Source organism: Carassius carassius, chromosome 35 (genome assembly GCF_963082965.1).
Source record: "Carassius carassius chromosome 35, fCarCar2.1, whole genome shotgun sequence".
NCBI lineage: Eukaryota > Metazoa > Chordata > Actinopteri > Cypriniformes > Cyprinidae > Carassius > Carassius carassius.
The window spans coordinates 16,531,409-16,555,091 of record NC_081789.1 but is presented as its reverse complement, the minus strand read 5'-3'; the positions used below and the strand labels follow the sequence as shown (position 1 = coordinate 16,555,091).

The following is a 23,683-nucleotide window of genomic DNA, read 5'->3' as shown; positions in this document are numbered from 1 at the left end:
GTAACACGTCGTGCGTGGTGTTTTTCAGGCCTCTGGCGTTGAGGGCTCTGAGATTCCTGATGATGTCAAACTCTTGGGATTTGCTCAGCTCAACATTAGCTAAACTTTGGCTCTGTGCAGGAAGACTGACTTGCCTACAAATGTGAAAGCAAACCAACACTACCGACCGAATGACACATTGATGTATTTTTTTTCCTCTTTCAATTGCCCTAAAGAAACCACTGTTGCCAAAGAGAAAGATTCCATAGCGCCAGCCCATAGGATTTCAAACAGCCCAACGGAAGAGTTGCACGAACATGAGAATGAGCAGAATTTGTAGGAATAGATTAAAATAAAGTTGATGATTTAGTTGTATAAGAATGCAATTATTATAACCAGATATAACCTTAATTTTCTTTAAATATTTTTTTTATTTTTATGTTTTTCCTAGTTTTTCGCAATCTGAACTGACAACCTAAAAAAGAACACTGCAAAAATGCCTTCAATGTAATATTAAGTCAAACTCAAAGAAGCATGGAGTTTATAGAGGAAGCAAATAGGTTTAGCTATGATTCTAGCTTTATTTTTTAACCTATATTTTTTTCTATGCTTTTGAAGAGAAGCATCTAATCATGTTTTGTCACACAGCTTGCATTATTTACTTCAGTTTAAACCAGCTTGATGAACATTTACGGGATCTGGTTTTGATATTTCCACTTCTGGTTGTTGCACAAATTTTACTTTTCTCTTCTGTTATATTCAATATTGATTTCTTCATTGTACGCTGACTAGTATCAATACAAACAGAAAAATTCTCATATTTCAGATTCTGCAGATTAGCTGAATAAGATGAAATGATTTATTCAGTGTCGTTTAGTCCTAATGAACACTCCTGAAGGCAGTTTTACTGCTTTCCTCTCTTTTTTTTTTGCTGTCTCAACTTGGCGCATTTGAAAATGTTACGATCCCATGCTGCTCTAAAAGTTATTAGTGTCTTAATGTTTCTGCACATTTATGCATCACACACATCTCTCCTTTTTTAGATTTTGCTTCCATTTGTGAATTTTGGTTTTAATTTTTTTGACCTCATCTATGACTTTTTATTTTTGTAAGTCTCTCTGTAAGTGAAAAGGTAGAAGTCTCTGAGGTACCTGGTGAAACTTTGGTGTTTGGCCTTTTCCTACTCTGGAATTGAACTCTTCATGTGTATTTCTGTTGTGGATGAACTCAGTTAAGCATGTAAATAATGTAATTTGCCATTGGTTTGATTTTATATGGGATGTTTCACTCATGGCCTTTGTGTTCTTCATAAATAAGGTGATGGGAGGTGGTGTCCGCTACAAACGACACATTGTGAGTGTTGGTTTTTCTTTTTGTCTATGAGGGTGCCTATAATCACAATGGGGTCTTGTGTAGCATTAATCTGCCTGGTGTTTTCAGCAGATCTGTTCTGAACTGCTGAAGTTTGAGAGGTTGTTTACTTCACCCAAGACATCTCTTTTAAACCCATCACTATCTTTGTGCAAAAACAGCCTGGAATAATCTTATCAACTTAATTATTTTTAAGCAATGTTTCACTTGATTTTTAGTATTATTATTATTATATTAATCCCCTTTACCTTTTCTGACATTTTGATATTTTATATATAATTATATTACATACAGTGGGTACGGAAAGTATTCAGACCCCGTTAAATTTTTCACTCTTTGTTATATTGAAGCCATTTGCTAAAATCATTTAAGTTCATTTTTTTCCCTCATTAATGTACACACAGAAAAACAAAGAATTGTTTACATTTTTGCAGATTTATTAAAAAAGAAAAACTGAAATATCACATGGTTCTAAGTATTCAGACCCTTTGCTGTGACACTCATATATTTAACTCAGGTGCTGTCCATTTCTTCTGATCATCCTTGAGATGGTTCTACACCTTCATTTGAGTCCAGCTGTGTTTGATTATACTGTTTGGACTTGATTAGGAAAGCCACACACCTGTCTATATAAGACCTTACAGCTCACAGTGCATGTCAGAGCAAATGAGAATCATGAGGTCAAAGGAACTCCCTGAAGAGCTCAGAGACAGAATTGTGGCAAAGCACAGATCTGGTCAAGGTTACAAAAAAAATTCTGCTGCACTTAAGGTTCCTAAGAGCACAGTGGCCTCCATAATCCTTAAATGGAAGACGTTTGGGACGACCAGAACCCTTCCTAGAGCTGGCCATCCAGCTAAACAGCTATCGGGGGAGAAGAGCCCAGGGATGCAGTCGGGAGATGGGAAAAAGTTGTAGAAAGTCAACCATCACTGCAGCCCTCCACCAGTCGGGGCTTTATGGCAGAATGGCCCAACGGAAGCCTCTCCTCAGTGCAAGACACATAAAAGCCCTCATGGAGTTTGCTAAAAAAAACACCTGAAGGATTCCCTGGTCTGATGAGACCAAGATAGAACTTTTTGGCCCTAATTCTAAGCAGTATGTGTGGAAAGATGAATGCGGCCAAGTACAGGGATATTCTGGATGAAAACCTTCTCCAGAGTGCTCTGGACCTCAGACTGGGCTGAAGGTTCACCTTCCAACAAGACAATGACCCTAAGCACACAGCTAAAATAACAAAGGAGTGGCTTCACAACAACTCTGTGACTGTTTTTGAATGGCCCAGCCAGAGCCCTGACTTAAATGGTAAATGGACTGCATTTATATAAAGCTTTCAACAGACCACATGGCCATCCAAAGTGCTTTACAAGTTGCCTTACATTCACCCATTCACACACTCATTCACACACCGACTGCGGTGTCAGCCATTCAAGGCGCCATCCAGCTCGTCGGGAGCAGCTGGGGTTAGGTGTCTTGCTCAAGGACACCTCGACACTTGGTCAGGTGGAGCCGGGGATTGAACCACCAACCTTCCGGTTTGTAGACAACCTACATGAACCACTGACTTAATCCCAATTGAGCATCTCTGGAGAGACCTGAAAATGGCTGTCCACCAATGTTTACCATCCAACCTGACAGAACTGGAGAGGATCCCCAAATCCAGGTGTGAAAAACTTGTTGCATCTTTCCCAAAAAGACTCATGGCTGTATTAGATCAAAAGGGTGCTTCTAATAAATACTGAGCAAAGGGTCTGAATACTTACGACCATGTGATTATTTCAGTTTTTCTTTTTTAATAAATGTGCAAAAAATGTCAAAAATTCAGTGTTTTTCTGTCAATATGGGGTGCTGTGTGTACATTGAGGAAAAAAATTACTTTAATGATTTTAGCCAATGGCTGCAATATAACAAACTGAAAAATTTGAATACTTTCCATACCCACTGTATATAATTATACATAAAAATAAATGATTTAAAACCTTTTTCAAACGTTATTTTACAGTTTTATTGGGAAGATTCAAAAGATAATAGGAGGGAAGCGAACGAAAGATTTGATGCACAAGTATTTTCTTTTCACCTCTTCGCAATCACAACAAAGCTGTCCACTAAAATAGGACAAATTCATAAAATAAAATTGCTTGCATTGAAAAGGCGAGTTTATCTTTGAATAAGGAATTTATTCTATGTCAAAGGTCAACATGATTATATAGTATATAATTAATAAACCGTCTTAATAATAATTGTATAAGTCCTTAATGTGGAGCAGTGTTGTACACGGACAGACGCCTTCACAGTCAGTTTACTGTAAGCAATAAATACAAATTAAAAGCAAAAACATAAATATCAGCATATTTTTCTTTATATTCTCACTTAATTTTCTTTAGCTTGTGTTGAATTTTAAGGCATGTTTTTAAATGCTTTAAAAATCAATAAAGAAAGTATATAAAGGTGACTAATATGCCTCCTTTTTGGTTCCAGTATATATTACCCGAGGAAAAAAATGGAAGTCGATGGTTAGGGTACCAGCATCTGTTTGGTTACCGGCAATCTTCATGTCTTCATGTCTTCTTTTGTTCAACAGAAGATTATATATATATATATATATATATATATATATATATATATATATATATATATATAAAGATTTGGCAGGACCCCTAGGGGTGCCTAAATAATGTGAGAATTCATATTTGTTTAAAAAAAGAAAATAATTTATTTAGCCTGCCCTCTTCTCGTCACAATCATCTCACCACTTAGTGACACATAGACATCGTTGTCTAAATATTGTGCTCGAACTCACAAGCATATCACAACAGTTTACATATTACCACGATGATAAGACCGCCTTAGCTGGCAGAAAGGCCCCAAATGCATTAGCCTCATGATCCAAAGTCCCTCACACACACACACACACACACTGCTGGAATTCCCCTCAGTGCATTTCTACCACTAGAACCAGTTTATTAATCTACTATTAAATACCTTATTTTGCATAGGATATTATTTTATTGCTATTAATTTAAAATCTTCTGGTTGTCCTTATCGCTGTGGGAAAAAAACAGTGCTTTAGCAGATAAGAGCGCTGTAGATATGCTGAACTTGTGACACGTTTAAAGATTAATTTGACTCCTCAAAGGTGAAGCGCGGCGCAGGTGTTTTAAGCGCGAGCCGCCGCTGATGGTCGCCCAGTGGTCATCATGATAGACTTCGCGCAGGTTCTGTCGTCTGTCGGCGAGTTTGGGGCGTTTCAGAAGCGCTTGCTGGTGGCGGTATGTCTCCCCAACATCTTCACAGCTTTCCACATGTTCGGTCAGGTCTTCACCGCCATCACCTTCCCTCACAACTGCAACAGCAGCTGGATTCTACAGCGGGCTCCCAACCTGACGGAGGAGAAGCAGCTGAACCTCACCCTCCCTCTGGACACTGAAGGACAGTATGACAGCTGTAAGATGTTCACACCTGTTGATCTTGAGCTTGATGTTATTGAAGCTTATGGAATAAACACAACGATCTCATGTACTGATGGATGGGTTTACAAGGCACCAGAAGGCAGCAGCACTCTTATAACTGAGGTAAGTTAGGTCAACTTTTTAAAATAACGCAGTCTATCATTAAATGGTTAGAGTTTTTATTATTATTATTATAAAGCTATGACTTTTCATATAAATCATTTAAATACTAATATATTCATTACAGTATGATACCCTACACGTGATGTAAATGTGTTGATTTCATATTATTAAAAGTTAAACAATATTTGGCTTTCAAAACGAAAAAAAAAGACTTTCAAATAAGATAGCCAAGTAGCTAATAATTTCTAGCTATTTCAGTAATCTGTTTTTTATTTATTTATAATAGCTAGACAGCGATCAAGTAGCATTTGGTTCGTCAGGCAAAGAAAATTTTTATTCGCGAGTTTTGCGAACTTGTAATCTAAATTTTGTGATTAAGAACACGTTTAAAAGAGCTTTTGACACAAACACTATTTGTGTACCTTCTAAAATACCTGCTAAAATAGGCTAACGTATCTAATTTACCGGTGAACCGAATTTTGACTTCTAACGCAAATAAGTTTTTACAGAAATTGACTTTGAAAAACCTACCTTTTGTATAATGTGTATTATTGAAAGTTAATATGAATATGATTTACATCATTTGTTGTCTTTTATCATGTTTCCTTTTCCTGTCTTCTCATAGTTTGACCTGGTGTGTGAAAATAAGATATATAATGAGGCATCTCAGTCCGTCTACATGGCTGGTCTTCTTATTGGAGCTCTGTTGTTTGGGCCAATGGCAGACAAGTATGTGTACAGTACAACCACTGATCAACATGAGATTTATATTTTACATATGATTGTTTTGGAGTTTATCCAAAAACAAATCTTTCAGATTATTCAGTTTGTTTTTAAAACCCATCAAGGGCTATTTTCTTAATGGTTTAGTAACTGTAATGCTGAACATGTTTTCTTGCCACAGGTATGGCCGGCGGTTAGTCACGCTGCTTTCCTTGTTCCTGCAGTTCCTGTTTGGGGTGGCAGTAGCATTTTCTCCCAACATCTTTGTCTACATAGTTCTCCGCTTTGTGGTCGGCACCACAATATCAGGGATTTCTATCAACACATTTGTTTTGGGTAACACGTGACTCCTAATGCCAGTACATTTAAAAAGTCAGAAATTTTGCTTAGATATGCTATAGTTATGTTATAGTTATGCTTTAAACAAATTCCCTGTAACAATACAAAATCACTATGAAAAATTGATGAACATGATGAATTTCATGGTATCTCAAACGTGTTTTAGGTACTGAGTGGTGTGGTTCAGCCAAACGGGCCCTTTTTACCATATTGTCCCATTGCTGTTATGCCATTGGTCTGATGTTGCTGTCTGGTGTGGCCTTTGGGATCCGGAACTGGAGGATTTTACAGCTGGTTCTGTCAGCACCAGTTGGGCTTTTCTTCATCTATTACTGGTGAGAGTTTTTCTGTACCAGTGATGTTCATGGTTTTCTGATGTCAGTTAATAGTCACATGACATACATACATACATTTGTCATTTTATTTTATTGCTTATATTTAGCTTTTATTATTATTATTATTGTTATTTAATGAGGTGTATTCTTTTCTAATAATTGTCTGTGTATTTGGCAGGATTCTCCCTGAATCTGCCCGATGGCTTCTGACTCAGGGCAAGCAAGACAAGGCCAAGAAAGAGATATTGAAAGCTGCCCGAATTAATGGCAGAAAGGTTCCCGAAAATCTGCTCGACAAGGTGACCTTTTTCTCTTTGCCAAGCTTTATTTGGTCTAAGAGAAGAATTAAAGGCATAGCTTACCAAAAAATGAAAATCTGCTGAAAACTTTCTTATCACTTACTCACCAACGGATCCTCTGCTGTGAATGGGTGCCATCAGAATCTCAAATTTAAGCTGAAAGCAGCAATTTGAAGTTAAAAACTTCTTGATGGATTTTGTCTTACAAACTTACAAACTTTGTAAGACTTTCATTGATGGACTGGAGTGGTGTAGATTACTTGTGAATTATTATGGTGTCTTTATTTACTCTCATTCTGACGGCACCCATTCACTTTCAGAGGATCCATTGGTGAGCAAGTGATGTACAGTAATGCTAACTTGCTCCAAGTCTGTTACAAGGATGTCTTTAGAGTGATCATTATTATTTGTATTTTTTGCAATTTGTCCTTTTTGACTGAAAAACTGTAAATGCTCAAATTCACTCATTCATTCTAAAACATATCCATTAATCAAAAGTAATTTATAAAAAATGATCAATTAACATGAAAGGATGCCTTATCAGATGGAAGCGGAGAACACAGCTAAAACAGGCAGCATGCTAGACCTGTTTCGAGTGGCTTACCTAAGAAAAAGAGCTCTCATCATGTGCTATATGTGGTGAGTTATCCTTGCATTTCCCATTTCTATCATCCAAAATGTGATAAGATGCCATAACTTTGATGCTTTATCCAAGTTTACTATTCAGGAGTTTGTGGGTTTTTTATAGTTTTTTTATACTGTATAATATGTTAAATGCAACAGCATAAAATGTTAACAATAAAGCATTATCACTGATCCTGGAAGATTGTGAAATCTTTTCTAATCTGATTTTAAAAAACGATGAGAGTCTTATCATGTGTTTATTTATGTGATGGTAGGTTTGTGACGAGCCTGGTTTACTATGGTGTCAGCTTGAATGTGGGGAACTTCGGCCTGGACATTTACCTGACTCAACTCATCTTTGGCATTGCAGAGTTTCCCGCCCGGCTGTCCTGCTTTCCTCTCATCCAGCGCTTCGGAAGGAGGATTTGCCAGAGTGCAGTGCTGCTCCTCGGAGGAACCGCCTGCCTGGTTATTCCTATTATACCAGCAGGTGAGGACCTTCTTTTAGAATTACAGAAGAAGGAAGGTTTTTGTCCCATTCACTAAAAAATTGCTTTCAAAATGTGTGAAAAGAAAAAAAACAGACCAGTAAAGAAGACGCTTTACTGTTTGTTTTGCCATGTCTAATATGTTTAAATAAATGCTACTTATTTATTTAGAATTAGCATTTTGCATACAATAGCCATAAAAAGTATTTGCACACTTAAACCTCACCTTAAACTGTATAGAACATGTTTACCATGTTCTGAAGGTGTGGTATAACGCAACTTTTCAACCAAAACATTTCACAAAATAAGTATGTTAGGTTTAAAATTATGCCGTTAAAAACAAATGAAGACGAACAGTATTTGAACATTTTCAGACGGTGAAATGTCAATGGTATCGAAAAACCAAGCTGATCTCATAAGACTTTTGAAGTATTGTGCTTGTTTCATACCGTATGACCAAATTTCATGTGAATTAGTACAATCTGTATGAATCATACACTTTGGGCCAGATTTAGCGCGAGAACACCAATGGGAGTGGAAAGTTGTGATCTGCTGACATTGCATCTGAATTAAAGAATACAAGCGCAGCTATCATCTCCATAATGACCAACACAATCTCCCAAGAGCAGCGCAAATTACCATAGCCAATAATCAGGCGCGTGTCATTTACTAACAATTTCCAACACATTCACCAAATCCGAACAATTTTAAGGAATTGTGTTGACACTGTCAGCTTAAATGTTCATCTGCTTTTTTTCAAGGGTATCCTGTGATTGTGACTGTGATCGCAGTGATTGGGAAGTTCTCCCTCGCTGCCTCTTTCACCATAGTGTATGTGTACACTGCTGAGCTCTACCCAACGGTAGTGAGGTACTGTATACAGTATTTGTACTGAACCTGCATGAACACCCAATATCTTTAATTATGGATTCTAAATAAGCTCTTGTTCTTATAACTCAATTATAGACAAAACGGAGTGGGACTGAACTCCATGTGTGCGCGTGTAGCTGGTATTCTGGCTCCTCTGATTGGCTTGTTAGACGTGTATCATCCTGCTATTCCAATGGTCATATACGGCTCTCTTCCTTTCTTGGGAGGAGCACTGACTTTCCTGCTCCCAGAGACACTAAACACTGAGCTACAGGACCACACTGATGTCCCCGTGGATGAAAACATGTGCGTTTATACCTCTTTATATTAGTGAGACTATGCATGGAACTCTTGGAATTATAAATTGAAACTTTTGATGCACCAAATTTATTTTAGAAATAAATGTTGTTTTTCTTAATTTTGCATTTACAGGGGATCAGAGAAAGCCAGTATTGAAAGCGGACTGAATCAGGAGCAGGAAATGTCTCGCCGGAGCACAAAATTATGAGATTTATACTGCTATTTAAAAATGTAGTTGAAGTTTATGCTGTTGATTTTTATTCATATGTGTGAATGAGGAAATTAAGACAAACAGAGGTATGACTGTTTACTTCTCAGTTTGCGAGCGTCACGTTTGTAAAGATTTGATTAAAATGAATTTGTACTTTTTTATTATTTCCGTTTGAAAAATAGTAAAAAATCTGTGTTTTATTTATGATTGAAAACGTGTCGTGTTTTTCTTCGGTGCTTTTTAGATCTAGATTTAGCTTTTAAACCTCAACTAGAAAGCCTTTAATGAGCCAGAATGTATTTATTAAGTTTAGTAATTGAAACAAATGGCATCTCAAATCTATGTACACATCTACATATTAGACTTTTTCCAACATTTTTCAGCACATTTTTTTAATGACCAAATTAAGATCATCAACATCAACCAGTTATCTAACAAATTTTCATCAAGGTCTCAAACATAACAACATAAAAATTTAAGAAAATCTGGCATGATATTGATTTATATATACAGTATATATGAACTGCTTTATGAAATCATGTTATGTGTATGTTAATTCCGTATATTTGATTTAAATGTGCACTATCACAAAAAGACCAGAAAATCATATTTGCCTACATCAGACCATCTGTTAGTCAAGGTTATGGCCCATATACTTGTTCAGTAGCTCTAAATGATGTTTGTGTCATTCCTCTGTAGCCAAAGGTCTTTATGCTGTTGACGGCCGAAGCCCTCGTCATAGTTACCCTTCCTTTTGAAAAGTTGCTGATAGTGGAATACACAGTAGAATTCCCCATAGAGAGGCGCGTAGCCTTGAAGGCTAAAACCAAGCAAAATATATTTTTAGTATGTTTTTTAGTGTTAATTGCTTATGATCTGTAGGCTATAAAAACCACATTAATATGGAGCATATTTGTAGATTTAACGGTTTTAAGCAACAGCTGCAATGTCAGCAAAGTTGGTTAACAGCTTAAGAGGCAAAGTCTAAAAGCTGATGCAAAATTGCAACTTCAGCACTTCCTCATTTAATGATTTGCTGTTATTTAGTTGCATTATGGTGCCAAAGTGTTTTCACTGATTTAGAATCGTAAATGTAATGCGTTTAAAATGTTTCAATTTCAGTGATGTTCATTATAAGCATTTATCATTATCAGAAACATTCTTACCTCAGTTTCTTTTTGCAATGTTTGCAGCAGAAACAAGTTTTGTGAAAAATGAGTTTATCCGCTGCCATTCTTTCCATTGGGTAAACTGGTTTCAGACAGGCTGAGCATGTCTCCTGAGCTGCTGGCTGAAACTACAGTAACATGAAAGGGTTAACAAACCTCCATACCATAAGACTTTTTGTCAGAAGTTAGCTTTTAATACACAAGCTATAAGGGTTTTTTGTTTATGCAGCATTGGCTTTTGGAAAACCCTGGTATAAATCATGGGATACACACTGTCAGTGTAAAAGCTGTATTTCGGCTTCACAATGTCTATCCATCGGTTGAATGATATTTTTTTCCCTAAAGATATTAAATATTTTATCAATGTCTATTATCCTAACATGGTGCACTATTCCTCCTCTAAGTTCCAAAATGAATGAATACATTTTACATTTAACAAACATTAATTTAAATAGCTAAATAGATTTAAAAAGAAAATTGTTGATCATTCAAAACACATGATTATTGATCTCTGAATGTACATAAAATACTAATCTGCTAGGCATTTTAAAATCCTTGACTTTTTAAGAAATAATGCTACCAGAATATTTTCGGGAAATTTTTGAAAATTCATATAACGTGATTTGTATGAAAAAAGTACGAAGGTCCTTCTCTAAACCTACCCCTCAGTGGAGCGCAAGCAAATATGAGAATGTGCAAATGCAGGCATACAAATTTGCAACAAAATGAAAAAGTTATGAATGAACTGTTACTTTCAGTTTTCCTGTGATAACAAAGAGAAAACCTATATAATGAAGCGCCACTTGCTGAAAGGATATTGTGAAGTAATCCCAGAAGGCACTCTTTGGTTGGGTTACAATCAATTATTACAAGAAAAGAAATCCAAGGCACTTCTGGTACAAAAAAGTTGAAAAGGCTTTATTCACACTATGGCCATCTCAACAGAAACATTACAAATGACTAAAACTCTGCACACTGAAGCATTTCTGCCTTCAGCCTTCCTCAGTGTGTGTCGCGTATCAAATGAATGACAGGTGTAGGTATAATTAATCTGTGATATTGGGTGAAAAGGCTTTTGAACTTTTCTGGACCGGAAGAAGTGCCTTGGATTTCTTTTCTTATAATAAGAGAAAACCTGCTTACTAAAATTCATAATGTGACATGACACGTTTCTACAATTTTTATTGACAAATATGGTGGAAATTCAAATTACATAGTATTCACATAAATAACAGAACATGTTTATTGCATGACTGCAACACACTGAGGAATTCATGTAGTTTTCAAAAATATTAATTCACAAAAAAAAAAAAAAAAAACCTGAAACTGGAATACTAACAAATGTAAATAGGAATAGTAAAGTATCATTCAAAAGATAACCAAACAAAAACAAAAAAAGGACAAAAATGCATTGGCTGGCACATTATTAGATCTTTCATTTATATTGCAACCAAAACCAATAAACATTTCGAAATAAATTTACAGTGGAGGGTGGTCTTCTCTAATAAAAGGTGTGTTGATTCTTGGGTACGTGACAATTTCTGCTGTGGCTGGACTGCTCATGATGACCTTTTTCGAAGTTATCTTGGTTTCAGGTTGGGTTGTCACAACTGTGGAGGTTTTCGAGGAGTAGAATTTGTTGCCAAAGCAGTCTGTCCTCTCATAGTTCTCGTTGATGGTTTTTGTTCCGATGACTCTCTCTCCTTCAGGCCTGGTTTGCACTTCCAGCACACTGACCTGCCGCCGTGGATTCGCAGGGCTTGAGGATGCTCCTTTTGTGACAGAACATTGCCTGCGGTCTGAAGGCACACTACAGCAGCACTGCAACTTGGTTTCTTCTTTTGGTTGTTCCTTCAGGGGAATGATCTGAGGTGATGGCGACTCCGTAGGCTTCCTTGCTGCAGACTGAATGGAAATAAATGAAGGAGATGCTGGAGAGGCTGATCTCTGTTTGGTTGTGGGAATAAATAGCTCATGCTCTTTCCGTGTTGTTGACTGTTCAGAAACTCGCTTTGCAATCTGGTTTTGAGCTTTCGGTGATTTGCTTGACCCAATGCTGATTTTCCTGATATTACCCGGAGGAGGTGAACCTTGTACGGCCACCATTGACTCCCTGAAGAGACCAGAAAGTCCTATAATGTCCGAGTCCGATTTTAGAGTCGATACTGAGTAAAGAGCCTTTTTAATGGCCTCCTCTATATCCATGAGTCTTGCAAGCGTTTGGTCTTTTAAACGGATGATCTCAGCACCAGCTTTCTCCAGGTCCCCAAAAGCTACCTCCATTGATGACATCATCTCAGGTTCACTTGGTGCTCCAGTATGTTGTGGTGGGACTATTTTTGGCTTGATTCTCTTCTCCCGAGGCACGACCCAATCAGGTACACTCTCAAAAATGTTTTTAAGTGAGCCCACGTCCACTTTGTTGGTTTCTTCTTCAATTTCCTCCACTTTGGAGAGTATGTTTTTGAGTTCTTCTTGCTTTTTCAGCTTGTCGAAGATCTCCATGACAGCTGGCACATGTCCTTTCATGATTTCATCCATGTGCAACGAGAGCCTCTGCCTTCGCTCGTACTCAGTCTCTCCTCTAATTTTCTTTTCCCGTCTCACCACTCCACTAACTTGTTGATCATTACTTTTATCATTTGTCTTTTCACGGTTGTTGGTGTTTGTCTTACAAATCTCGTCTGAGGGGTCATTGTTGTGAGGAGAAGTTATTCCCTGTGCTGTTTCAGTTTCCAAAATGGTAGAGTTCTTCACATTTTCTTTTGCCATTTTGATTCTTTTTGGTTTTACAGGAGGCAGTGAACCACTATGCTTTACCCCAAAGTTTTGAAGAGCAGCATGAAATCCTGTGGAAGATTCATTGACAATGCTTTCTGGGCAGCTCGTTGGAGTTTCTTTAACAACCTCTACACCATTTAGCTTTTTATCTTTAGGATTTTGAATGTTGCTCACTGATGTATCACTAGGCTCATATTCATTAGCATCAGTATGCTGTACACTTTTGCAGAGTGCATTTTCATGAGACGGCTGTTGTTTGGAAGTTGAAGATTCATTTATCTGCTCAGTTGGTGGTTTTGAAGAAGTAGGAGGGACTTGGCATTTGTTGACACATTCTGCGTCAGTTTCAGAACCAAGTGGGTTTGGCTTAATTTTTAAATGATCTGGTTTAGGTGGGATAGCTGGTTTGGATCCAACAGGAGTTTTGCGATTTTTAGCAGATCTTTCTACAGAGACATGCAAAGGAGAACATGTCTTTGGTTTGTTTTCAAATGACCTTTCACAAGGGGTTGTGTCAGTTCCCTCAGGTGATTTTAAAGCATCCTTTTCAGATTGAGTCACAGGAGAAGATGTTGCTGACTGATTTTCTTTAGTCCTATCACTTGTCTGGTTCATCATCTCTTCATCTGTCTTTTTGTGTCCTGCATATCCTTTACCAGAATTCCTATAAATCATTGCAGCTTTAAAATCACCTTTTGTGACATTAAAATGTGACTTTCCCAAGGAATCAAGAGCTGCCTGTATACTACCTCTCATAACATCCTCCTTACTTTCTTCTTCCAGTTCAGTTTTGGAAAACTGTGAGAGCTCTTCATTTTCACTTACATTATCATTGTTTTCCACAAGTGTAAACACATGGGTCATTGAACCAGAATTACAGATTTGTTGGGCTTGGTTCGATTGGGAAGCATGTTTTGCTTGTACACTCTGCTGAAGAGCTTTTGCCTCTATTGTTGCTTGGTGAAGATTCATAATGGCTGTTTGTAAATTCACCAATTCATCGTCTTCAACAACATCAACCAGTTCTGCTTGAAGAACGACTCCATCATCCACGATATTTCGATTTTGGAGACTTCTTTCTTTTTTTAGATTGTCATCTGTGTCAGGACAGTGTTCAGATTGGTTTGTTGCTTCTACATCATCATTTTCATTATTTACCAAACTTTCTTTAGGCGACACTTTGGACTTGTTTTTATCCGACTGCATGCTTGTGTCAGCTATATTGGTAGTAAAAAGGGCTTTGATATTGTTAACTTTACCTTGTATAATCTCACTTGTTTTCTCTGATTCCCCAGTAGATGCATCTATATCTACAATTGATGATGTTTCCGGCAGGCTTTTTAGATGATCAAGGTCCCCTTTCTGGAATAGCTGCACATTTCTAGATTTGTTTGTATCTACTACTGAAGAACTTTCTGATGGACTAATATCTGTCTTCAGATCACAATCTTCAGACTCTGGAACGTTCCTTAGACTTGAGGAAATGGATCTAAAATCAGTTTTACCAATATCCATTACTCCTGTAATGTCTTCACTGTGGATGAATAGAGCATAAACGGTTATCTCTCTCGTTCCTGTGGCTCTATCTTGTATTAAGACTCCTTTTCTGATGGACTTCTCGCGACTGAGTAGATCTTCTGTAATCTGCACCACATTGGCAGTTCTGCACTCTTTATCTTGAGTGAATGGAAGTTGGTGAATGGGGACATCTACTTTCTGAATCTCCACATTGCCCTGACTGTCCTCTTTTAGGAAGGTCACAATTGGGTTCAAGTTTGTTCCTGATAGCATTTGAAGCATAATGTTCTTTATGCTTCCAGTCACCATCTCTTCATCCTGAATTTCTGGTCTTCTATCTTCTTGTATGAAGTTATATCTTGCTTTTTTGACATTGCCATTTTCATTAGCTTCAAGGATGGTTCCATCAGAAAACATGATACTGAAGTTACATAAGGAAACTAGAGTTTCTTGTATGTTCTCCAGGATGGTTTCTGATTCTTCCTTGGTTTGCTGATTGATCTTATCAAGTGGAGTTGATTCAAACATTTGAGCTCTGTTTCTTACATTTGCCTTCAGCAGTTCTTGTTCTTGGCTGAAGTTGTCATTTGTTGAAGAGATGTTCTCTTTGTCATGTGATACTGTTTCTAAGACCTGTTTGGCTTTAGATATACTTACAAACTCATCATTTGTGTCAATGAGATCATTGGTTGGACTGTTATGGTGAAGGTCTGATGTTTCTTTTCCATCAGTCTCAAAATCACTCTTTGGTTTTAGGTGTGATTGACTTTCTTTCTCAGAAACAATATTTTTCCTTGGACAGGGGTTTTGTCTATCTATCGATTGAGGTTCGAACATTCTGCGCGTTGCTTTCACATCTACCTTTATGCTCTGCTCTGATGTCACTTCCTCTGATTTGCTGAGTTGGGGTTTGTTGTCTTCACTGTGGGAGTTAGACGTAGGTTGTTCAAACATGCAGAGGGTACTCTTGATGTCCCCCTCTGGAAACTCCTTTGTCATCTGCAGTTTTTGACCATGGATATCCACTGAATTGATTACATGGTTCTCAAACAGCCAGCATCTGGACTGGAACTCACTCTGGTATCCAGTGCCTGTGTCTGGGTCCATGTTAAGAATATCAGGCAACTCCTTCTCTACCAAATTGTCTACATTTTTCAGCTCAGGGTAAGTGTGCTTTAGCAGTCGTCTAAGCTCGCATTTCTGTCGCCGTTGATGCAGAATGGACATTGTTTCTCTTGTAGGGGGTGGTGATGTAAAGGGTCTTTCATGTTCATCAGGGCTGCTTTCCAGATGTATTGGTGGATGTGATGCAGGTGCATATGCAATGCTGTTTTGTGCATCTTCAGCCATCTAAGAAACATAGAATGACCTCATTAGATTACTGTATCTTATGTATTAGCCTATTAGTTCAAATGGTTATGATTAACATTTAGAAAACATAAATGGTTAAGAAGTTATACATACCTGTCGAACTGCAAGGCCAAACCGCATGCCAAAGAAACCAGTGTTTTGAGCCAAAAATGTCTAATAGTTAATTATTTCAGCAATCTGAATACAGGCAGTTGAGAATGTTATAACTTATGTTAGTAATGTTATTACGCGCGAAAACACCCACAATGATTATATGTTCTGTCCTGCAAATGAGTAGTTAATCAAACACAGTAAATTTAGTTTTCTATGTTAACTTATTACAGTACTTTATTTCACACCTGAGAGCTAAGGGTTCACCAACAGAATTAATTTAAGTATGCAATTACAGAAAGACAAGCTGCTGATGTTTTAAAGCACTAAACAATCACACTATTACAAAATATTCCAGCGTTCACTGCAGGTATAGAAGTTTGCTAGTGGTTAATTTGGATTCATAGTCAAATGAAGAAGCCAAAATAAGGTTTACCACTGGATTAAAATATATACTGTACTTGAAACTAATTTTCCTTACCTTGATTGTGTTGGGCCTTTTTCCAGTTGGAGAAGTGATATACTGGTCCTAGAACAAATAAAAATCAAAGACATTACAACTATGTCTGAGGTGACTATATGATCAAAATGTAACTGATTTTACTCACTTAATTTGGTAACACTTTATTTTATGGGCTCTTAACTAGTTGCTTATTAGCATGCATATTACTAGAATATTAGCCATTTATGTACAAGCACATATTAATTCCTTATTCTACATGACCTTATTCCAGATCCCTAATCCTACCCAATACCTAAACTTAACAACTACCTTACTAACTATTAATAAGAATAAAATTAGGAATTTATTGAGGGAAAAGTCATAGTTAATACTGAATAAGTATTCCCTATTCTAAAGTGTTACCCTTAATTTCATATAAAACATTTATACTGTATATACCCATGCTCCTTGAATGTGTAGCTAGAACCGTGACATACTGTAAACCGAAAATATATTCCAGCAGCTGTTACATGCGTTTTATTTAGCAGCATTTTCTTCCTGTAGTCTGCTTTAGTCTCATCCCCTTGGCCCCAAAGTTCACCACATGTATCATGAAGAATAAAAGTAGCTACAAGTACTAACTGGTTTCAAGAGGTTTCCCGCAGGTTCTGCAGCTGCCACTTTTGACAGATATAGTGCAGACAAAGCTTTGACGGAAATAGAGGGTTTCTCCAATCCGTTGAGAGCCGAGTTGTCTCTGAAGTCTGCGACTGACCTTCTTTTATCCTCTGTAATACAGCATAAAGATCAGAATATGATATGGTTATTGTGACTCAAACTTTGACTCCTAATTTCCTGAATAAAGGAATGAAATCAAGGTCAACATCTGTGCTTTTACAACCGAGCCCCACAGACGCACACATCAGGGGGCACCAAAGACTTTCTGAACTGTCAGATATGAGTTTTTCTTTCAGTGGGAGGTGAGCAGTCATGTGATTTGTCAGGAATATATTTTGTTAGTTTTGCAAGAGACTTTATCTCTGACCCAGCAAGCTTTCAGCGGGGCTTTTAGATTTAACTGTAAATTACACTCTTAAAAAGGTTCTTCACAGAACCATTTCTTGTTCCACAAAGCAACATTCAGTCAAAGGTTCCATCTCTTTCTTACCTTTTTATAATCTGAAGAACCTACAATCGCCACAAAAAACCCTTTTGTGAAACAGAAAGATTCTTCAAATGTTAAAGGTTCTTTATCGAACCATTTAGACAAAAAGGTTGTTCTATGGCATTGTGAAGCACCTTAATTTTTAATAGAGTATGATGGTGCAAGTCTATTTACATCAGATCAACCAATCTCCATTCATAACCTTACATACTATCTTCGTACTAAAGCCTTCCAAAGTGATTATAATTTTACAATCAGCTTCAAGTAATTTATGTGCTTAATAATTGCGCTTAGTACTACTACATTAAATAGACTAGCATAATTACAGTTTATAATGATTTTTATTTTTATTACACTAACAAACATTATTACCCTTTTTATTGCATAACAGATCATTCATGTATCACATTTGCAAATAAATTCATATGCCCAAAAGATCCCCAAAAAAACTCTGCTTTTTGAAAACCGTACAGTTGACATATTGATTTTTACACCAAACATACACCCATTTTTTTTATCTTTTTGAAATGGTGATGGTTATGATAGTTTTTGCTCTGTCAGCTCTCGTTATAGTAATATGGACAGCTGCTATGAATGCAAGTCATCAGTGTCGTGCGCAAAGTGTGCTCAGAAACTAGGCTGTAAAACATCTGACTCTCCGTGACACAGATACCAATGGGATTTCCAGTCGTGAACCAAGAAGCAGCACACAGCTTGCTTGATTGAGCATAAGGTTACAGACTAATGATCAGTTTCAAGGGCAAAATTGCCTTGTCTCAAGCCTGTGAAATAAAATGATGATCAACCGTTGGCTGCATCTGATAGACTATCTGATCTATTTTTTTATTAGTGTAAAACATTTACTTAGGAAGTGCATCTGCATTAAATCACACTTGTTAACCATCTGATCTAGGTATCACAATGATTATGGGATAATGTTCTATAATCACTGGTAAAAATACCATGTTTTGTTGTCCAGTTTACCACAAAAGCATTCTCCATAAGCTATTCATTAACAAGACACTGTAGGTTTTCTTTAAAATGGTCTAAAAATAAAATGTGATGAGGAAAAGTGACGCAAAGTGTCCAAACAGACATCATCTTTAACTGATTCCATCATGTTAGTGAGTTGAAAATTGACATATGATTATTTATTTGTTGGTTACCGATGTTCCAACCACGGTAAGGTTAAGCTTGTTTTTAACACACAAATGAATAATCAAATTCTGGAAATCCCACGTCCCTGGTCACACAACAGTGGCTGTCTATAATAGATATGTTGTGAGAAAAACCTCTTTAGCACACCCATTATTTGAAGCAATATAAAGGTTTAAAATGTATAATCATAAACTCACCATTCAACGCTCTTTCTCTTTGCTTATAAGCTTAACTCAAATCCCTCTGAATTATTTTATTACTTAGCTCAGTAATGGTCCTTTGACTGGTCTAGCGGACGTGTGTCGTCTGAGTGTGTCAGCAAGCCTGTGGCCATTTCTGTGCTGGTAACAGCTGACCCTGTCCGGCTCCCATGGAAGGATAAGTACCAGCCAGCTATTTTAGGAGCTATTCTGCTATTGCTACACCAGGCTGAGTCAATCACTTGTTGGGATAAATACCTACTTTTCCAGTCTACCCCAACCCAGCGCTCAGAAATGACTAAAAAAAGCATGTTATTTTCATCGCACATCATTGGGAACAGTTGTTGTTGCTCCTGCTGTGATGTCATCTGGCGTTTCCTCAATTACAATTTGGATACCTCTCACATCATGAGCAACGTATTAGAAAATAAAATACATTTTCTTTATTACACTGGTAGTTTGATTTGACTGTGTTTGCAATATTATGTGCTTTGTGTCTTGTTTGATCTTGTATATAGTTTGCCCTTGACATTTAGGTTACATAATAGTCTGTCAACATATGAAATTTAACCTTGAACTGAAATCCCTACTCGTGGCTTTTGCAGAAGTAAGCATTGCTATTACTATTGATGACCATGTTGAACAAACCCTAAACTGGGTACTCGAAATGTCCTGTATTGTTTGCGGTATGAACATGATATCTAAAAACTTGCGGCTAGATATTTTGATCAGGCTTACAATTTTAGCACTAACGAAACTATAAATATTGCAAAAAGAAAAACACCCATAAGGCAAACAATGACTAAAATGTCTCCAAATATATGAGAAAATGTAATACATATAAAAAATGTAATATATGTAAAAAACCTAAAATATTCTATAGCATTAGCATAACATTTTCTACAGGATATCAGAAAATACATTGTAAATAGATAATATACTTTTTAATTTAAAAACAGTATATATATATATATATATATATATAATATTATTTTCTCCATATGGGCACGCTAGCACCATGGTACTGAGTTTTGCATATACAAGCATTTTATCTTTATAAAATGTACAAATTATGTTTTGTGTTTACTCACCCACTGGAGAGGTTATTTTTTCACTATAAATTCCGGAAATTGTCTTTCTTCTGTCAGATCGGTTTATTATCTGCTTTGTTCTTGCATTCTGAAAGAGTAATTGTTTCATCAGTAAATATAAATGACTTGATGCACATCTCTGTAAGGTTCACCCGTTTACCTTTGTAATCACTTGAACCTCTTCAGTCACTTTCTTAAGTTCATTATGGCTATAGGGGTTATAAACCTCTTCCTCTACTTGTGACTTTCTTTCCTCCGCATCCTTGTTATTGGGAAGAGTAGTGTTATTGGCTTTCTCAGCACTCGCTGATTCAAGTGCCGTCTTGCTCTTCTTGGACTCAGGCTGACTGGTGATCTTTGACTCAAAGAGCTCCCTGAGTGCTGTGGTGCCTGTGGGTCTGTGCCGAGGAAGACTCTCCATAGACTTACTGCGGGAGAGAGGAGAGACCCTGGACCTCTCTTTGACCTCAGTCTTCCTCACCATTGTCTCGCTCTCATTCTCACTGACATGAATTGGTGTGATCTGCATGTTCAGCTGGAGGAGATCAATTAGAAAACACATTCACAGTTTTTATGCAGATAAAAATGGATGCTTCCTTCAATGGAATCAAATACGTGAGTAAGAGATAATATACATGCAGCTGGTTGTTATCACTAAATATTCTTATTACACAGTATTACAATCTTGTTCCATGGCTACTTGAGACACATAAAACAAGCATCATGTCTCAGATAATAACTCAGAATAACTAACCTCAGAATGTCGTGACTGACCAGTCAGAATCAAGCATTTCAGAAAGCCGTGTAATATTACTGAATATTCTAACGCAGCTTGTGAAGTTAGTTTAGTGTTTTTACCTCATGCTTTACATCTCCTGGAACCACTTTTTGGGGTTTTCTTCCGGGAGAGTTTTGGTACCTGGTGGTGAACACATGATGAACAGAAGGTCTGATAAAGTCGTCTGTTTAATTTAATTTAATTTAATTTAATTTAATTTAATTTAATTTAATTTAATTTAATTTAATTTAATTTAATTTAATTTAATTTAATTTAATTTAATTTAATTTAATTTAATTTAATTTAATTTAATGTAAATAGAATTGTTAGTTTCACTCTCTGTTCAAAGGCATAATTTACAGTTGTACAATAGAGTTGCACATTAACATCTAGTCCATTAAGAGAGAAGAAGCTTCCATTGTATGGAACAAACAAACTAGCATGCTACAAAATATCTTCTTTTGTGTTAAACAGAAGAAAGAAACTTGTCATTTTTGGGTGAACTGTCCCTTTAAGAGTTTATTACCTAACAATGTATAAACTCAGTATGGATTACTCATATTGAACATTCTGTTATAATTTATTCACCTTGATGGCTTTCAAAACCTCTTTTATTTCTTTTCGTCTGTGAGACACTATTGGAAATCTCTAGCTGAATATTTAAACTGCTTGTTTTCATACAGAGGAAGTGAATGCTAACCAAATTTCAAGCAAGAGTTTCAGTGAATAACTTAAATTTAATCTGTTTTGCAATGTTACTGTATGGCTTTCGAATAATCTTAGTAAAAATACTGCATTTTTCCCCTTTGTTGGAATTTAGTACTAATCCACTTTTATGATATAAGAACAGCTCAGACATTCTAGCTAAACATCACATTTTGTATTACAGGCCATACAGGTTTTGGCCGTCATAAGGATGAGTAAATGATGGCATAGCATTTATTTATAGGTGAAATATGCTTTGAAGGAAAGAGGAATATCTCCCTCACTGTGCCACAAGCTGAGAGACAGACTTCCTCCTGTCCAGTCCAGCTTCAGTCCAGGACAGGACATGATCGGTGGAAACACTTCTGAGAGACTGGGCCCTCCGCAAGCTGCTCTTCACTTCCATTGCTTCTTCCTCACCTAATACTCTGTCCTTCATTTCAGCCCAACCTACACAGTGTGAACACACAAATCACATGGTGCTTCACGGAGAGCACATTTGTGGCATTCAGTCACATGGTGTGGTCTTACATTTTTAAAGCGGTAATGACAAAAGCATGTAAACATGAATATATATATATATATATATATATATATATATATATATATGTATATATATATATGTATATTTCACTTTAAAATGAGCATGCACAGTAAGAAAGTTGCATGTTTTGTTTATAAATTATACAGAAAACAACATCTTTGATTAATTGACCCATGGCACACAACTCATATTAATCATTACCAGTGTTGATAAATATGTCTGTTATCATATGCTAACTGATAATTGACCATCTCTCGTCTACCGAACAAAAGTAAGCCATTGTTATGCACTTTGTAAAACTAAATATATTTTTAAATAGACCTAATCATGATTTGCATTGTATAGCCCCTGTTACAAATTGAACAATTCACTTTAAGTTTTTGATATATTGACATGGAATGGTTAAAATAGGTGAATATTTTACCTCTGAAAAGTGCGTTGCTCACTCCATTCACGGATGCCTAGAGATTGTCTGTGCATCACGCGGGGAGCTCGCTGTGCAGAAACTGTGGGCAAAGTCTGGGTGGTTTATTACACCTGACACTGGGAAAACTGCATCATGTGAAAGTTCGTACACTGTAAAAGGGCAGGATAGAAAAATTCTGATTGCAGTCAATAAAACACATGGCTGCTACTATTGGAAGTTACATGTCGTCTCTGCCCATATGTTGTGTAATATGTGCAAATTAAAGTAGGGTTTATTACGCCTGGCTTTCTGTCACCACACAAGATTCTCTCACATTCAGGGCAAAGCACAACATAACAATTTTAGAATTTATTTTTTTGCAAAAGCTGTCACTTGGCCAGTACCCTTTCAATATTATTTTCTATATTATTTACACTTAAGGTAGCCTGCTAATAAGAACCTTATCCAATATTGGAAATTATTATTATTATTTTTTTTCTGGGATCCCATTTTATCTGTGTTTTTGTGTGATCTTATGAATGAACGGCTTTATTAAGCACGCATAATCTCCTAATCCAGTAATGCTGTGAGTTACTGATATAAATGTTTAATCGTATCTTAATCTAAACTCATTTTAAAGGCCTTCTCTGCACTTTATCATTACATTACTTGCTGTGATAGGTGTTAGACAGATGGTTAGATTTTATTACTCAACCATGACCCAGGTCACATCTCTGAGACCCCTGATGCCTTCTCTTATTAGGGTCAAGCTGTCTTTTGCCCCTATAGGGTTGATGTACAAGAGACAGCCGTAGACACTTATGCTCAGGGGTCAGTTCCGAGTCTGAGAGCCGGCGTGGCTTCTCATTCCTAAAAAGAGCAGCCAAAAACAGCTATGAGGCATTTTGTTGTGTCTAAATTCTCCACGCTGTTTTCTATTAGGAACCGGGAAACCAGTTGTGAAATGCATGGATTAACGTATGAGTCCAAAGTTACATTCTACAGGTCATAATCTGCACACTTTGTACTGTTATTGAGTGTGACAGATTTTTGCATTTTATTTGATATAATCACTTCTTTGTGCTTTTGGTCCTGTTTCTTGTGCTTCAGTGCTTTGAAAGCTTGAAAACTCTGGAAACAGGTTAAGAATGGAT

At 36.8% G+C, this 23,683-nt stretch overlaps 3 protein-coding genes across 5 annotated transcripts in view; 2 read left to right on the top strand and 1 right to left on the bottom strand.

Annotated features, from left to right (window-relative positions):
- Positions 1 to 1,724, top strand: part of oxsr1b (oxidative stress responsive kinase 1b) — a 61,415-nt gene extending 59,691 nt beyond the window's left edge. For all 3 annotated transcript variants that reach the window (XM_059524622.1, XM_059524625.1, XM_059524623.1), the window contains one exon: positions 29 to 1,724. In XM_059524622.1, the coding sequence (XP_059380605.1) occupies positions 29 to 103 (75 nt within the window). In that variant the 3' untranslated portion in view covers positions 104 to 1,724. The remainder of the gene's footprint in view (positions 1 to 28) is intronic.
- A 2,555-nt stretch (positions 1,725 to 4,279) lies between these two features.
- On the top strand, positions 4,280 to 9,325 carry slc22a13b (solute carrier family 22 member 13b). The gene is made up of 10 exons (XM_059524621.1): positions 4,280 to 4,922; positions 5,548 to 5,651; positions 5,827 to 5,981; positions 6,151 to 6,319; positions 6,498 to 6,618; positions 7,163 to 7,257; positions 7,518 to 7,732; positions 8,492 to 8,600; positions 8,697 to 8,906; positions 9,033 to 9,325. Exons 1-10 carry the CDS (start codon positions 4,548 to 4,550, stop codon positions 9,106 to 9,108), a joined length of 1,629 nt encoding a protein of 542 aa, XP_059380604.1. The 5' UTR covers positions 4,280 to 4,547; the 3' UTR covers positions 9,109 to 9,325.
- A 186-nt stretch (positions 9,326 to 9,511) lies between these two features.
- LOC132116056 (LIM domain and actin-binding protein 1-like) lies at positions 9,512 to 22,648 on the bottom strand. The gene is made up of 9 exons (XM_059524620.1): positions 22,548 to 22,648; positions 21,864 to 22,029; positions 20,955 to 21,015; positions 20,257 to 20,631; positions 20,097 to 20,184; positions 17,125 to 17,270; positions 16,522 to 16,569; positions 10,278 to 10,408; positions 9,512 to 9,931 (listed from the first exon to the last, which is right to left on the bottom strand). Exons 2-9 carry the CDS (start codon positions 22,016 to 22,018, stop codon positions 9,781 to 9,783), a joined length of 1,155 nt encoding a protein of 384 aa, XP_059380603.1. The 5' UTR covers positions 22,019 to 22,029; positions 22,548 to 22,648; the 3' UTR covers positions 9,512 to 9,780.
- Between the last annotated feature and the right edge of the window lie 1,035 nt (positions 22,649 to 23,683).